This window comes from Alexandromys fortis, unplaced genomic scaffold, assembly GCF_014885135.2.
Source record: "Alexandromys fortis isolate MF-2015 unplaced genomic scaffold, M_Fortis_MF-2015_v1.1 scaffold_128, whole genome shotgun sequence".
NCBI lineage: Eukaryota > Metazoa > Chordata > Mammalia > Rodentia > Cricetidae > Alexandromys > Alexandromys fortis.
In genome coordinates this window covers 4,815,032-4,831,439 of record NW_026068012.1, presented here as the reverse complement: position 1 = coordinate 4,831,439, position 16,408 = coordinate 4,815,032, and the positions used below count along the sequence as shown (strand labels likewise).

Sequence of the window (16,408 nt, the reverse complement as noted above, 5' to 3'; positions counted from 1 at the left end):
CATTCCAATGTTTTACTTCCAGAATCACACAAGAACTAATGAAAACTGACCCAGCATAACTGAAACGTCATAGATAGACTACTGGATTTAGTCTCACCAAAGTAGATACTTTTATCTTCAAAATATGAAATGTGGCTATTTATAGTATTCAATAATTTGTCTCAACTTCAGTACTACATGCTATGCAATTATTCCTTAAAAATATTATTTTTTTAATGGCAAAACAATCAAGGAAGTAGCAACTTGTACGTGGTGATTATATAAATTTAAAGATTTATTTTTCTCTCATAATTTCAGATTTATGTGAAAAGCTTTTACTTCAGTATCTCCTTGAGAATAATGCAAAACCAGAGCATTGTCACTGAGTTCATACTCCTCGGGCTTTCACAGAACGCAGAAGTTGAGAAAAATACTGTTTGTTGTATTTTTGATGCTCTACCTTGCAACTCTTTGGGGCAACATGATAATTGTGGTGACCATCATCTGCAGCCCTACACTGCTTGTTTCCCCCATGTACTTCTTCCTGATATTCCTGTCCTTATTGGATGCATGCACTTCTTCTGCTGTCACACCCAAGATGATTGTAGACTTCTTCTATGAGACAAAGACCACCTCCTTTGAATGTTGCATGACACAATTGTTTGCTTTCCACTTCTTCACTGGGGTAGAGGTGATTGTCCTCTCAGCCATGGCCTACGACCGCTATGTGGCCATTTGCAAGCCCTTACACTACTCTTCCATCATGACCCAAAGGCTCTGTGGTATTTTGGTGACAATATCCTGGACTGGAGGCTTCTTGCATTCTATCATACAAATTACTTTCACTTTGCAACTGCCATTCTGTGGGCCTAATGTCATTGATCACTACATGTGTGACTTGTTCCCATTACTAAAACTTGCCTGTACTGACACACACATATTTGTCATTTTGGTGTTTGCAAACAGTGGGTCTATCTGCATCATAATCTTCTCCATTCTGCTTGTCTCCTATGGTGTCATATTGTACTCTCTGAGAGCCCACAGCTCTGAAGGGAGACTGAAAGCTCTCTCTACCTGTGGATCCCACATTACTGTTGTGATTTTGTTCTTTGTGTCATGCATATTAATATATGCACGACCTACATCAGCTTTCTCCTCTGAAAAAAGTGTATTTTTATTTGCCACCATCTTGACACCACTTCTGAATCCTATAGTGTACACTTTCAGGAATAAGGAAATGAAGAATGCTATCTGGAAAATGTGTAAGAGATTTATAACAGTTTCTCATGACTATTAAATTATTATACTTCCAGTGCTTTGGAGACAGTGTTTAGGTAATACCAATGTAGTGAAAACTTAGGTTATTTTTTACTGATGTTCAGCACCCATGTCAAAAGTCAGGCACGGTAGTATACTTTCAATGAAGTACTGGTGTTGCAAAGTATTACCAAAACTAGTGAAGTCAAGGTTCAGTAGAGAGCTTGTCTTAAGGATATAAGGTAGAAAACAATAAATGGACAGAGTCAGTGTCTTCCTTTGTCTCAACATACATGTGGACAGGTACATAGAACATACCCTTCTCATTTGCATATACACATGAACACTATTCACATAGGTATACATACACAAATCGATGATTACAGTTAGAAAACTAATTTAAAAAATATCAAGAAGTCAGGGTTGGGGATTTCGCTCAGTGGTAGAGTACTTGCTTAGTAAGTACATGGCCCTGGGATCAGTCCTAACCTATAAAAAAAAGTAAAAGAAAAAGAAAGAAAAAAGAAAATAAAAAATATCAAGAAGTCACTGTGTATTAGGAAAAGTAATTTATCAGTCATTATTTTTAAAAGATGGTATCATTTTTTATAGAATGCATTAACACTGGTATGAGAAAACTGTGTTTCTAAGATCACACTTTCACTATGAATTGACTAATTAGCATTGACATATGAAAATTTGTGGAAACACAGAACTGACTTAGAGTACAGGCTCCTCCTGGGACAGATGAGATGAAGGTGGGAAATGACTGCTTGGCAGACCAAGCATAAATGGAAGCATACTTTCTCTGCTCATTTCCCAAAGTTCGTTCAGAATTTGTACCTTTGATAACAATGTGGCTTTTGAGGTCAGTTCTTCAGGCTTCACCAGATATAGATTAATAAAGTGCTTTGCTTCTTTATACTTTTTATTTTGTATTGAGACATTGTTTCATGCAGGGTGAGATAAGAGTATCTCATGGTCATCTGTGTGGGTAAGGAGGCGGGGGGGGGGGTTGAGAGTTGAGGTAATGCTTTTTAGTCTGTATAAAAAGCCATGCAAAATAAAGCTTGTTATGCAGCTGTTCATACACTCCATCCCCTGTGTCCTGCTCGAAACCCTTGCCCAGGAACTCCAACACACTAGATGTTGACAAAAATGGAAACTAATTTAACTTTATTCTTTCAAAAAAAACCATTTATAGTGAACAAAAGCTTGGCTGGGTATAGTAGTCTGGGCTTGAAACAATGAGTTTCCAAACACTTGGAATGGGTAAATTTGTCTTACTAAACTAGTGTGTATTTTAAGTAAGAAGAAACATATGTGAATGCTCCAAGAGAAAACGGGTTCCTATGAGAGATGATGAGACCTCAGAACCTAGAAATGTATAGGCTCATGGCTAAAGCCTAAAGTCCAAGTTTTGCTGGATCATTTGAACACATTTTAAAACTGGGACTATTAATGCCTGGAGGAAACTGAGTCAGGTGCTGAATTTCTAAAATGACCAGACAATTAGAATTTCTAAGGATTGATGTGGGTACCCCTCTTTTTTATGATTTATTTAACTTTATTTTATGTGCATTGGTGTGAAGGTATCAGATCACCTGGAAGTGGATTTTCAGACAGTTGTGAGCTGCCACGTGAGTGCTGGGAATTGAACCCTGTTCCTCTGGAAGAGCAGTCAGTGCTCTTAACCACTGAGCCATCTCATCTCCAGCCCCATGGATACCCCTCTTGAATGAGCTATGGGACCTGATTCTCTGAGAAAAACATAAACCATAGACAAATATTGATTATTATCTAAAATGTTCATATACTGAGCATATCTATCCTGCTATTTTCAGATGTTTGTTTACCTTAAAGGGGATATTATATAGATATGAATAATTTGTATTCATGGATCTTGTTTTATTGATACAAATTTGAGGTCAATTTTGTTATATGTATTTCTGATCTTGACTAAGGTATTGTTTTTGTGTAACTCATTTAAAAATGTAATGTATAATTAAGACATATAGGTTAGTAGATAGTCATCTAAATAATAGTCAAGATTGTAGTCATGTTAGTTAGATTTTCTAGATATATAAAGATATATTCCAGTTAGTTAGGTATTCTTTAAATCTTTCAGAGACCTTCAGAATATGACATTTAAATGTTTTAAAAATTTAGGACTTTTCATGACAGTGAGACATATCTGCTCCTGGCAGCACCAATCTACTTCAACAGGAAAATGGACATCAAAGAGGCTCTGTATGGAATTTATTAGATGAACTGGACATGTAGGATCCACAAAGAAATGACTGCTAAACTTTCCTAAAGGTAAGATGATCCTTTGAGGTTCCTGCTTCGAGAGTCTGTGAGACATTCTGCAGGATACAGGAGAAAGTGACTGGCAAACTGTTAATATAGGCAGACCTGTTTTTGAAATTTCCTGCTTCATGGAAAAGTCTACTGGATATTATAGGCCTGTAGGCTGAAGGTGGATGCTGCAATGGTACAGAAAAACTTTGGGTGACTGTCCACGTAGCGAGATGTCTCTGTTAATTCTAGAGTTTTGGAAGTTGCTTATAATGTACTTTCTGTTTACTTAGATAATATCATATCCTTCTGGAGTCTTTGATGGAGTTGAAGAATTTTTACTTATAGTCATAGTTTTCCTTAGTTATGAAAATAGATAAAGTATATATAAATATTGTAACTGTAATTTTTGTTTGATACCTGTTTTGTTATATGTAATTTTACTATGTTGAAGTTTAAACCTTCCTTTTATTTAAACAGAAAAGGGAAAATGGTGTGAGAGGTCCTTCTGTCTGTGTGTTGCTTTCATTGGTTAATAAAGGAACTGCTTTGGGCTATAGCAGAGCTGTAGGGGAACAGAGCTAGGAAGGGAAAATGAAACAAAATTCTTGGAGGAAGAAGGCAGAGTCAGAGAAATACACCATAGACCCTCCATCAGAGATAGACATGCCAGAACTTTGTTAGTAGGCCACAACCTCATGGTGATATACAGATTAGTAGAAATGGATTAATTATAAGATGTAAGAGTTAGCCAATAAGAAGTTAGAGCTAATGTGCCAAGCAGTGTTTTAATTCATCCAGTTTCAGTGTGATTATTTAGGGGCTAAGCTAGACAGGCAGCTGGGATGAACAAGCAGCTTCTTGTGACACTACAGTACAAGCCTTAGAAAAATCTAATAAAACAGATTACAGAAAGTTTCAAATAAAGGCAGTATTTAATGGAGAGCCAATTTCAGCACTGCATTATAAGAATAGAGAAGAACAGCCTAAGATTTTCAGACAACCAACTTTAATATAGTCAGCAATATGATAGAAATTGCCAAATGGCAGAAACTCAGTTACAGCTAAATGGACCTCAGTGCCATTGTTAGATTTAAAGAGATTAAAGGAAGCAATAGTCTTATAAAAGATTGACTTCAGAAGTAAAATGAAAGAAACCATATTCAAAAACTAGACAAATAATTATTGAATCTCTGCCTTTTAAGAATGCCAGTTCTCTATGTAAAAGGATAATTAGGCTGTTGAAGGCAAGGTCAGACCTTTGAGGAATGGATCCGAGATACAATTAATCTAGAATTTCATGACCATGATGATACATAGATAGAAGAGGTGATTTCCAGAGGTTGGAGGAAAAACTGTAATGTCAAATGCTGTAATGTGGCAAAGAAGCTCACTTTAAAAGGGATTGTAGATAGGGTATTTCTACAAACAATTATTTTTCTAAGAATATTTCATCTAAAACACCACGTCCTCCCAGATTAGGCAGAAGATGTGGCAAAGGCAGGCATTGAACTAATGATTCTAGGTCAAAAAGGAATATTCATGGTAATTCCTTACCCTCAGGAAACTCCCTGAGGGGCCTCTTGCAGGCAGGCCCCTATACCAAATTGAGTCCCTATGCTAAATTCAGTTCAATCATTTCCTTTCATCTTAGAGGAAATTCCTTTTCAGAGTAATTAAAAATGCAATGCCTTTTTTAAGGAACAACACAGTTTTTCATATTAGAACAGCTATAAAAGAGAGAACAAAAAAAATCTGAAGAAACCATAAAGCAAGTATTTTGGCAAGCATCTGTAAACAAAGACCAAAATTAAAAACACAGATAAATTGATGTGGTATTTCCCTCTGTATGCTGTGATTGCCATTAATAAACAAAGAAAATTGGCTTGGCCTGTTGATAGAGCAGAACTTAGGTAGGTGGGGAAAACTAAATTGAATGCTGGGAGAAAGAAGGGCAAAGTCAGAGAGATGCCATGGAGCTGCTGCCGCAGATAGACATGCTGAAACTTTACTGGTAGGCCATGACATCATGGTGATATACAGATGAATAGAAATGGGTTAAATTAATATGTAAGAGTTAGCCAACAAGAATATAGAGCTAATGGGACAAATAGTAATTTAAATTAATAGAGTTTTGTGTGATTATTTCAGTTCTGGGCAGAGGGAACCAACAAGCAGCTTTCTTCTCCAACAATAAATGAAGCCATTGAAGGTGTGGTAGACACAGAGGCAAATGTAAAAATAATTTCATTGGAATCTTGACATCCAAATTGGTGTCTGCAGGAAAAAAATGTTCAGTTTCTAGGGATTTGATGGAGGAAGGTCATTGGTTAATTATAATAAACAAACTGCTTGGCCTCATAGCTTAGAACATAGGTGGGTGGAGTAAACAGAACAGAATGCTAGGAGGAGGAGGAAGTGAGCTCAGACTCGACAGCTCTGCTCTCTGGAGCAGAGACGCCATGCTCCATTCTCCTGGACAGACTCCATAGTTCCTCTCAGAGGCACATGCGATGAAGCTCCGACCCAGATGGACATAGGCTAGAATCTTCCCTGTAAGCGCACCTTGGGGTGCTTACACACATTATTAGAAATGGGCTAGTCCAGGTGCGAGAGTTAGCTGAGAAGAGGCTAGATTTAATGGGTCAAGCAGTGTTTAAAAGAATACAGTGTCCATGTAATTATTTCGGGTCATAAGCTAGCAGGTGGCCGGGGTGCTAGGGATGCAGGCCCGCCGCTCTTATTTCAACAGGAATTGAAACTATCCCATGTAAAGCAGAGCATGGGATGGGTTGAATGTATAGGGCAAGAAAGACAGATAGGAATAGTGAAACCATATTTTGCTAACATAGCAATGAATTTCTGAGGTCATGACTTGTTGCAGCAGTGGAATTCTCAGATTATCATTTCCCCATGTTAGAAAGAAATAATAAATTAAAGTATGTTTCAGGAAAAATAATTATAAGGTTTTATAAAGAACAGTCACTGACCATTCAGGATGTACAAGCATACTGCAACCTACCTTTGAAATTGTTGATAGACAAACCTGTATGAATTCAGCAATGGCCTTAAACAATAGAAGAACTGCAGACTTTAGAACAACTGGTAAAATAACATCTAGAATTTCAGCATACTGAAAAATCAAGCAGTTCTTTGAATTCTCCCCATAATTGTTGTTAAAAAGAAATTTGGAATATGAAGAATGGTAACAGATGTAATAACTGTTAAAAGGGTGACTCACCCAATGGGCTCTCCTTTGCCTGCTCTATTATCTAAAGGATGGTCTTTTATAGTTATCGATTTAAAAGATTGTTTCTTTACTATTCCTTTACAAGAAAAAGACAGAGAAAAAAATTGTTGTTTCAGCGCCTTCTTATATTAATTCTCAGCCCACTAGAGGATATCAGGGAATGTTAAATAGCCCCCACCCTGTGTTGCTATTTTGTAAGTCAGCCATTGGAAATGATATGTAAGCAATTTTCTCAATCTATAGTTTACCATTACATAGGCAATATTCTGCTATTAGATTCAAATGTAGATACTTTAGAAAGAATGATCCTAGAAGTAAAGAAAAGTTTGCATTTTGGGGAATTACAAATTGCTCCTGAAAAAATAAAATAAGAGATTCTATTAAGTACTTATATTATAAGAAGGGTTACAGAAAATTAGACCCCAAAATATGCAAATTAGGAGAGATCTATTGCAGACTCTAGGTGACTTCCAAATATTGCCCAGCAACATTTTCCAGCTATGGCCCACTATTGGGATAAAACCTCAATAATTGGTTCATTTAATCAAAACTTTAGATAGTGACAAGAACTTAAATATTCACAGAGAATTATCAGCTGATGCTGGGAGAAAATTGAAAAAAAAATTACAGAAGACATGTGGATTGTGTGGATCTGAATCTTAACTGCATTCTGTTCATATTATTCTATAAATATTCCCCTACAGAAATTTTAATGCAGAGGAAAGATATGATCTTAGAATGGATATTTGTAACACATAAACAGAGCTAAAAGTTAAAAACATATATGTAAAAAGTCACTGAGTTAATTAGAAAAGGAAAATTGAGACTTCATCAATTAGAAAGAATAGATCCAGCAGAAATTATAATACCTTTTAATAATGATGAAATTGTCAAATTATGGGTAGAAAGTGAAGTCTGGCAAAAAGCTGGTAAAAAAATTATATTTTGGGGTGGGGGAAAATTAGCAACAACTACTCACAAAGTGAGAGAATTCAATTTCTGAAGAGAATGAATTGGATTCTTCCTCACATTGTATGAAACACACCAATAACTTGAGCCCTTACATTCTATACCAATGCATATAAATCAGGAAAGGCAGGTTACAAATCAGAAAATTTAAGTAGAATGCAAGAAAACCCTTATGATTTTGTCCAAAAGTCAGAATTATATATTAATCTTGTGGTACTAAAGGATTTTAAAGAACCTCTCAACAGAGTTAATGATTCACAATGTGCATAAAAAGTTATTTTGCATATTGAAATCACTGAATTTATGCCAGATGATACAGAATTGATTTTATTATTTATTTGGGTATAAGATAAAATCAGGAATAGTCATCATTCCATACACATAACACACATCTGATCCCATACGTGGGTGCCAGATCCTCTAGCACAATGTAATGCATAAATTGATCAATTTTTGCTTGGATAATGTGAAGAAGACCTCAGAATTTCATTAAAAATCATGTTAATGGCTGAGATTTTAAGAAGAACTTTTCCATTACATGGCAACAAGCCAAGGAAATTATACAGAAATATCCTACTTGTTATTTATGTACCCAAACACTACTACCTGCAGGAAGTAACCCAAAGGTTACTCAAAGGAATGCAATCTGGTAGATGGATGTGTTCTGTTTTGTAGAATTTGGAAAACTAAAATATGTACATCACACCATTGATACCTATTCAGGTTTTCAATGGGTAGTGACTTTGAGTTTGGAAATGGCTGATTCAGTAATCACAAATTTGCTAGACATTAAGGCCATCATGCGTTATCTTCACAAATAAGGACAGACAATGCTCCATAATATATCTCTATAAAAGTGAAGCAGTTTTTGCTTATTATAATACAAGCCACATTATAGGTATACCAAAAAATCCTATTGGTGGGCAGTTATAGAAATATCAAATTGAACTATCAAGGATATGTTAAATAAACAGAAAGGGACAAAAACACTCCCAGAAATAGATTGCATAATGCTTTATTAACTTTGAATTTCCTAAATGTTAATGGAAAAGGAATAACAGCTCTGGAGAGACATTGGGTAGTAGAAAAAAAAACTATGGAATTAAATCAGCTGATATACTTTGAAGATGTACTGACTTCAGAATAGAAGCCAAGATATGTGTTACATTGGAGAAGGTGTTTTACTTTTGTTTCCACAGGAGAAGGAAAGCTATAGATAACATCAAAAGTGATAAAAATTCGATTTGAACAAGAGACACCTCTTAAACAAAAGAGATTATAGTTCATCAAATATTATGGCCTTTTAATCTGAACTAACCTATAAGCTAACAAATACTTTTTTATTTGTTCAGATATAATTTGCCAAGAGAGAAGCTCCAAAAGTTTGTGTTGGGGAAGGGTTTTGTTTCTATCTTTTCAGGAGAATAAAGGTATCCAGTTGAGGAATCTGAAGATTCTTAGACAAATGAGAAATCTAAAGAAAAAGAACAAATCATCTAGAAAACATGTCTCAAGAAAAAGAGTAAATTTTTCTATTATTATATCACATTTCCAACAGGGTAAAATTTTATAAACTTTCCTAGATGTTTGTTTCTGCTATTCTCTACAGACATATATTACACATGATCTTTTTGTAGGGAATTAATACATCTGTTAATTAATATAATCCTTGCTAGAATTTTCCTAAAAACATACAAATTACCCTTAAACATTGATTGATAGATTCCTTATGATAAAACTGGCTTTTATTTTGGTAAGTATACAAGTATTCTATTTAAATTCTGCACAGAGATGTTGCATTCCATACATTATATAATAGTGTTTTATTCTTGAGTGTAATATTACCTTAAAAGTTATCAAATAGAAACCTTTCCACCCCAAAGTTTTAAACTTGACTTTGGTTGAGAATAAAATTGTTACAAACAATCAAATACAATTATTCCTTGGATAATCCTGGGGCGATAAATTGCACAAACCCTGAGGGAGGTAAGAATAGGTCTCATAGGTGGATTAACTCTCAAGAAACTTACATTAGATTCCGTTCACTAATAAAGTGGAATCTTGGTTTGTTTTTTATTTTGCTTTTATGCTTAAAACATGATGCAAACAATGTGAGAAAAACATTGGTAACTTTCTCCTCTGACTCAGTGAGAGCTGTTCTTCTCTCTTACACATGGCAAAAAGCATTGGATACAAACAGTAATTTCATCACCAGTGAATGAACTCCTACAAAACAGGGTAGGAATGTCTTCGGCATTTTTTTTGTACAATTTACTTGTGGTTAGAAAGATAAAGCAAATATTTTTTTATTTTCAGAAATGAATTAAATTATGATAAAGTGATTTATAGTTTTGATATTGTAGTCAACACACTATGTGTTTCAAACATTAATTTTTCATTTCTTAAGTCTTTTTGAGAGAATTGTAAAAACTGATGATCAGTGAGAAATTTTACTATGAAATTCAGATAGTATAGAAACTGATAAAATAATATATACAGAGCCCAGAGAACGGCACTTACAGGTAATAACTGCTCATGTGCCCATAAAAAAGTCTTCAGACTGTACATTCTTTCTCACCCTCCTTCTCTTCCTGTCATCCCTGCACCACTGTTCCTCCTGCTCCTCTCTTCTCTCTCCTGTCTTACTCCCCTCCCCCTCCTATGCTTTCTGTTTGTCCTCTGATAATCACACATTTCTTAAATTTTAATGTAGGCAATTGTTATTTCATAATTCCACCTTTGTGTTGAAACCATGTGATGGTATAAAGGCACCAAATTTTGTGTTTTCTATTATTCATGCAATCAAATTTTACTTTTTTTTCTAAATACATGAGTATGTATGAGTATACTCACCATTCTAATATTTCTATGTAAAGGCAGCATGCTTTGAGGTTTTGTAAAGAATACTGATATAGGGTTATGGCAGATAGAAGTTCTACTAAACTTTACACAATATTGAAAATGATTATCAATATAATATATATATATATTTGTACTAGTGACAAATGGTAAGACAGATATATACTACATCCAAAACAACACAAAACATGACACAAGAAATAATAATATTATGTTCAAAGATACCTATGCTATAAAATAAAGAGACTTCTGATTTTATGAACATGAGATTTTTGTCTCAGAATGTTCTAGGAAAATCTAAATTGCATCTTTGAACTGCATTAAGGATGGTCATTCTTCCAAATCGAGCTAATTTACCAAGTTATCAAAGCAAATTTTCAAAAATCCATTAGGAAAGATATGAGAGGAACCTGATAAAAGAGCTTTTTTTCAGTGTTTCTAAGATAAGAAAGTTGAGACATTTAGGAATATTAGCAAGTCAACACTTGTTAGGGGAAAAACAGGGGATTAGTCATGTTTGGAGAGCTTCTTTCTTGGAGAACGGTAGAAACAAATTCTATTGAGACACAGAAAAGCAAAACTTCTTTTATTAATAGCTAGTAATAATAGATGAAATTATCTTGGACTTATGAACTTTATATGTAATTTGAATTTATGATTATCATTTGTAATGTGTTCATTTTTTACATAAAATTCAAAACTATCATCCAGAATAATAACCTTTCTGCCTATTATTCTCATATTTTTAATTTTAAAGATATTTTATATTAACAAAGAAATTCTGTGCTTTGTAGATATATTGTTGGCCAATTAGCCTTGCTGTTAAGATAGTGGACCATGTGAATAGTTGGGCACAGGAAGGCAAACTTCCCAATTTTATTGCTCAAGGGGATAACTAGTGAAATCCTATATAGGTCTAGATTTTTCAAGAATGTAGCTATTAGACATAAGAATTTCATGGACTATTTTTCCTCTCTTTTAGGTATCCAAGCATTGTTTAAAATGTGGATGTCAGCATTTGCAAGTTCCTTTTGACTTATATTTTATAGAATATGATGACAAAATCTATGAAGTTGAATGAGTATGGTGTCACAAGATTTTAATCCTAGTAGTTTGGGCATGGAGGCATAAAGATCAGGAATTCAAATTCATTCAAGTTATCTGGTGAGTTTGATTCCAGCCTGAGTTATATAGGAACCATGTTAACCCCATTAAAACAAACAGAAAAACCTTATCAACTTTTAAAAATATGTATATAAAGAACAGAGAATTGGGATGTGGTACTTCACTCAATAATACAGTTATTATTAATAAATAATAAATAATAAAACATCAAGCCATTTTGATAACTTTTTAAAAATACATTTTTATTAATCATTTGAGAAGTTTATATATACTGAGAGTATATTGTGATCATATCCTTCTTCTGGTATGCTTCCTTCAAAAAACAGAGAGGGAACAATATTTAACTTTATATTACTTTGTATTTAGTCTAATTTTAGATTCATGCAAATAAGATAGAATGGAGGGCTCTAGACTACCACTAGCACTGACCCATTAATATGACCACACATCTTTACTGTATGCATTTGTCAATAGTGAAGAGAAAAATGAAAACATTTGTCTAAACTAAATAACAGATTTTATTTATGTTTAGATTAATTTTCAATTTTGATTTTATATCATAAAATTCAATTTAGAATAAAATTAAAGTAAACAACTTTTGTTAATTATACCCTAATGTATAATCATATGTATGTAAAATCATAACCCTTGTGATCATCACTATATAACTACACTGTAGTCTCTATTTAGTATGTATCATTAGAAAAATGATAGTGCCATTTTTTTTCAAACTAATATTAACTAGAATGTAAAAGATAATGCTAAGATTTAATTAATCTTAAAATTAACATTGTGCCTGTGTACTTTGGAACATATCAGTCAGGGCTCTTTTGCCTGTGGTGTGGTCTTTATATTCTACCATTAATTACTCAGAACTTTAGAAAGTACAGTGTGTGGAAACCATCATATCTCACAACTATCAAAATAAGTATTCTGCCTTGTGAATAAATATAAAAAAATCTACTTAACAGCTTTGGTTATGCAAAGCAAAAGTTGTATCTAAAATCAAATTCACTGGTGCATGTCATTGTCTAAGGTCACATATTCTTGGCCTTTAACATCTGTTCTTACAATTTTTGTTTCCATTATTATTATTATTGTTAGTCTCTTAAATGTGCAGTGGTGTTTTGCCATGGGTGTCTGGTACCCTGAACTGGACTTTGAGACAGCTGTGAACTATCATGTCGATGCTGGGAGTTGAACCAAGGTCCTTTGGAAGAGCAGTCAGTAGTCTTAACCACTGAACCATCTCTCCAGTATCCCCCATAATTGTTTTTATATAGTCACCATAAAAAACTTTGATAATTCATTTATTAAATCTGTTTGTGCAAGGGAAAAATGAGATAATTGCCAATCATAACATTTTGACATTTTCATTTGACCTTTTGCATCATCCTTGCAGAAGAGCAAGTAGATTAGTTATGGACATGTTTTAGAGTTAATCCACATATATTTCAAAGCATATACACTGCCAAATTATATTCTCTGAAAAACTCAACTGTATTAATAGCTGGCAAGTAATTAAGTCTCAAGAGTCTAAATTCTATTAAATGAGTACCATTTCTTCTTCTTCTTCAGATATATGGTGCTACCAGTCTCCATGTTTATCTGACAGGACCCTTCATTTTGATTCCTCGCTGTTGCCTTTATCAAGATGCCTTTCCTATATGAAGAAAATCATAACATTATATAACTTTTGCAGAAAGGGGGAGACAGTAGAACAAAAAAAAAGACAATACTATGCTGAAGTTTTCCTTGAGGAAAACAATCTCTGTTTTTGCTCAGTTGACTCTATGGACGCCTCCTGGGTGTTCATGCCTGATCTCTTAAGATCCCAACTTAATCATCTGCTCTTTGCTTTATCTTAACAAATTCATTCTAAATTTTGAGGAAATAAAATAGAATCAACAACTCTTGTTACATACTTACAACTAAGGGATGAGTCTTGGAGCTTACAGTATCTTGTAGTTGCACTAATTTCATTTAGTTTTCATGAAAGCAGCCTTGTTTATTTACAAAGTTCTGGCCATATTTTAAAATAATAAATTAAAAGTGAAATCTCCAAATTTGAACATACATATAACAGACAGAATTTTTTTTAGTGAAACGTAGGCTGATTGACTTAATATTTCAATAGCCTCCATAGTTGTGAACAAATCCACAATGCAGCCAGATTTTCAAGTGAAATATTTGCCACTTCTTTTGTTGGTAGGCTAGTAATCTGATTGATCACTAATCATCTTTGGCTAATTAGCACAATGTCAGACAATATTCTTAAGTTGTAATACTTTGTTCATATATAGATTATAGTTTTGAATTCTCTTTAAACTTTTCACTTCAAAAACACTCAGATTATGATACAAGATGACTATTCAAAAATACATTATTTTCTTGCACCAGAGAAAAGATTCCTTCATCCACAGTGTTTAAAATGTGTCTATTTTATGGTATTCAAAAGTTTATTCTCATGTCAAGTCTGTATGCTATATAATTACACATTTTATAAACAATCTAATATTGGGTTCTAAATATTAATAAGATAGATCAAAATAATTTTGTGTAAAGATACATCGACTTGTTCATAGTGATCTTGAAAAAATTGAAATTTTTTTCTAACTGTAGATGTACTTGAACATATTCTACTTTCACCATTATCTTATGAATCATGAAAAACCAAAGCTGTGTCACTGAGTTCATATTCCTGGGCCTTTCACAGGACTCAAAAATTGAGAAAATATTGTTTGTTGTATTTTCTTTGGTCTACCTTGCAACTATTGGGGGCAATATGATAATTGTGATGACCATTATATATAGCCCTGCACTGCTGGGCTCCCCCATGTACTTCTTCTTGATATTCCTGTCCTTATTGGATGCATGCACTTCTTCCACTGTCACACCAAAGATTATAGTAGACTTCTTCTATAAAAGGAAGACCATTTCCTTTGAATGTTGCATGACACAGCTGTTTGCTGTCCACTTCTTCACTGGGGTAGAGGTGATTGTCCTGTCAGCCATGGCCTATGACCGTTATGTGGCCATTTGCAAGCCCTTACACTATTCTTCCATCATGAACCGGAGTCTTTGTGGAAATCTTGTGGTAGTTGCCTGGGTAGGAGGCTTCTTGCATTCTATTATACAAATTATCTTCACTTTGCAGCTGCCCTTCTGTGGACCCAATGTCATTGATCATTACATGTGTGACTTATTCCCATTACTGAAACTTGCCTGTACTGACACACACATTTTTGCGATTTTGGTGTTTGCCAACAGTGGGACTATCTGCATCATTATTTTTTTCTTATTGGTTGTTTCCTATGGTGTCATCTTGTTCTCTCTGAGAGCCCAGAGCTCTGAAGGGAAATTTAAAGCTCTCTCCACCTGTGGGTCTCACATTACTGTTGTGGTTTTGTTTTTTGTCCCATGCATATTAACATATGCAAGACCAATGTCTGCATTTTCCTTTGAGAAGAATGCTGTTGTATTTACCACAATCTTGACACCATTGCTCAATCCTATGGTTTACACTTTCAGGAATAAGGAAATGAAGAATGCCTTCAGGAGAATGAGGAAGAAACTGATAGTGGTTTTTGACAAATATTAAATACTATCCTTGCTATGCTATGGAAATGGATGAGTGGATAAGAACATTTCATGCTGTGCAAAGATAAAAACATTAGTTTTTATTTCCAACACCCATGTCAGAAGCCGAGCATCACAGTGCCTCATAACTTAGTGTTGGTTTAGGACAGATAAGTAGATTCCCGAAGCTCAAAGGACTACTAATCTACTCAAAGAAAGAGATATAAAAGTTCAATCCAGAACTTATCCTAAGGCAATCAGGTAGTGCACAACAGATGAACATAATCAATGTCATTTTATGTACTTGTATATATACATGCACAAACAGCATACTATCCTTATGTGTACAAGCATGTATATGCTAGCCGGGCGGTGGTACCGCATGCCTTTAATCCCAGCACTTGGGAGGCAGAGGCAGGCGGATCTCTGTGAGTTCGAGACCAGCCTGGTCTACAAGAGCTAGTTCCAGGACAGGCTCCAAAACCACAAAGAAACCCTGTCTTGAAAAAAAAAAAAAAAAAAAAAAAAAAGAAACACGTATATGCTCCCCACTCACTTGTTCATTTATCTCCATACAAACATCAAGAAATAAAGGATATACTTCAAATATAATGCAATGATAAAGAAGTCAATATTTACCTATGCATTTACACATTATTTAGGTATAATGCAGAATTTAAAAAAACATTTTTTTTCTTTAGAGGGTCCTTCAATGTTTGAGGTGAGAAAACATTTTAATGTTTATTTTTGAGATTATAATATGAATACATTATTTCTCCTCCACCTTTTCTCCCTTTAAAAACTCCCATATACACCTCTCTGTCTTCTTTCACAGTCATGACCTTTTTAATTGACTGTTGGTATGTGCATATATGTATTTACATGCATATTCCTACATATAACTGTCTCAGTCTACATAATGTTACTCATATGTACATTATCAGGGCAGAACATTTGATATTGGATAGCTAATTGGCATGCTCTTTCCTAAGGAAGACGATTTCTTGCTTCTGTCAGTCAGTTATGGTGATACACACTGGTAGGATATGCTGATATCCTACCAGAGGCAGGAGGATACTAAGACCTCTCTTT

General features: G+C 34.3%; 2 protein-coding genes across 2 annotated transcripts; both read left to right on the top strand.

Annotated features, from left to right (window-relative positions):
* The first annotated feature begins 309 nt into the window (after positions 1 to 309).
* Positions 310 to 1,276, top strand: LOC126513617 (olfactory receptor 4C15-like). Its single transcript, XM_050162101.1, is given in 2 exon segments — positions 310 to 405; positions 407 to 1,276. Coding segments are annotated over 2 exon segments (936 nt in total). The 5' UTR covers positions 310 to 339.
* Positions 1,277 to 14,402: 13,126 nt separating this feature from the next.
* Positions 14,403 to 15,338, top strand: LOC126513609 (olfactory receptor 4C15-like). Its single transcript, XM_050162094.1, has one exon. It carries the CDS (start codon positions 14,403 to 14,405, stop codon positions 15,336 to 15,338), a length of 936 nt encoding a protein of 311 aa, XP_050018051.1.
* The last annotated feature ends 1,070 nt before the right edge of the window (positions 15,339 to 16,408 follow it).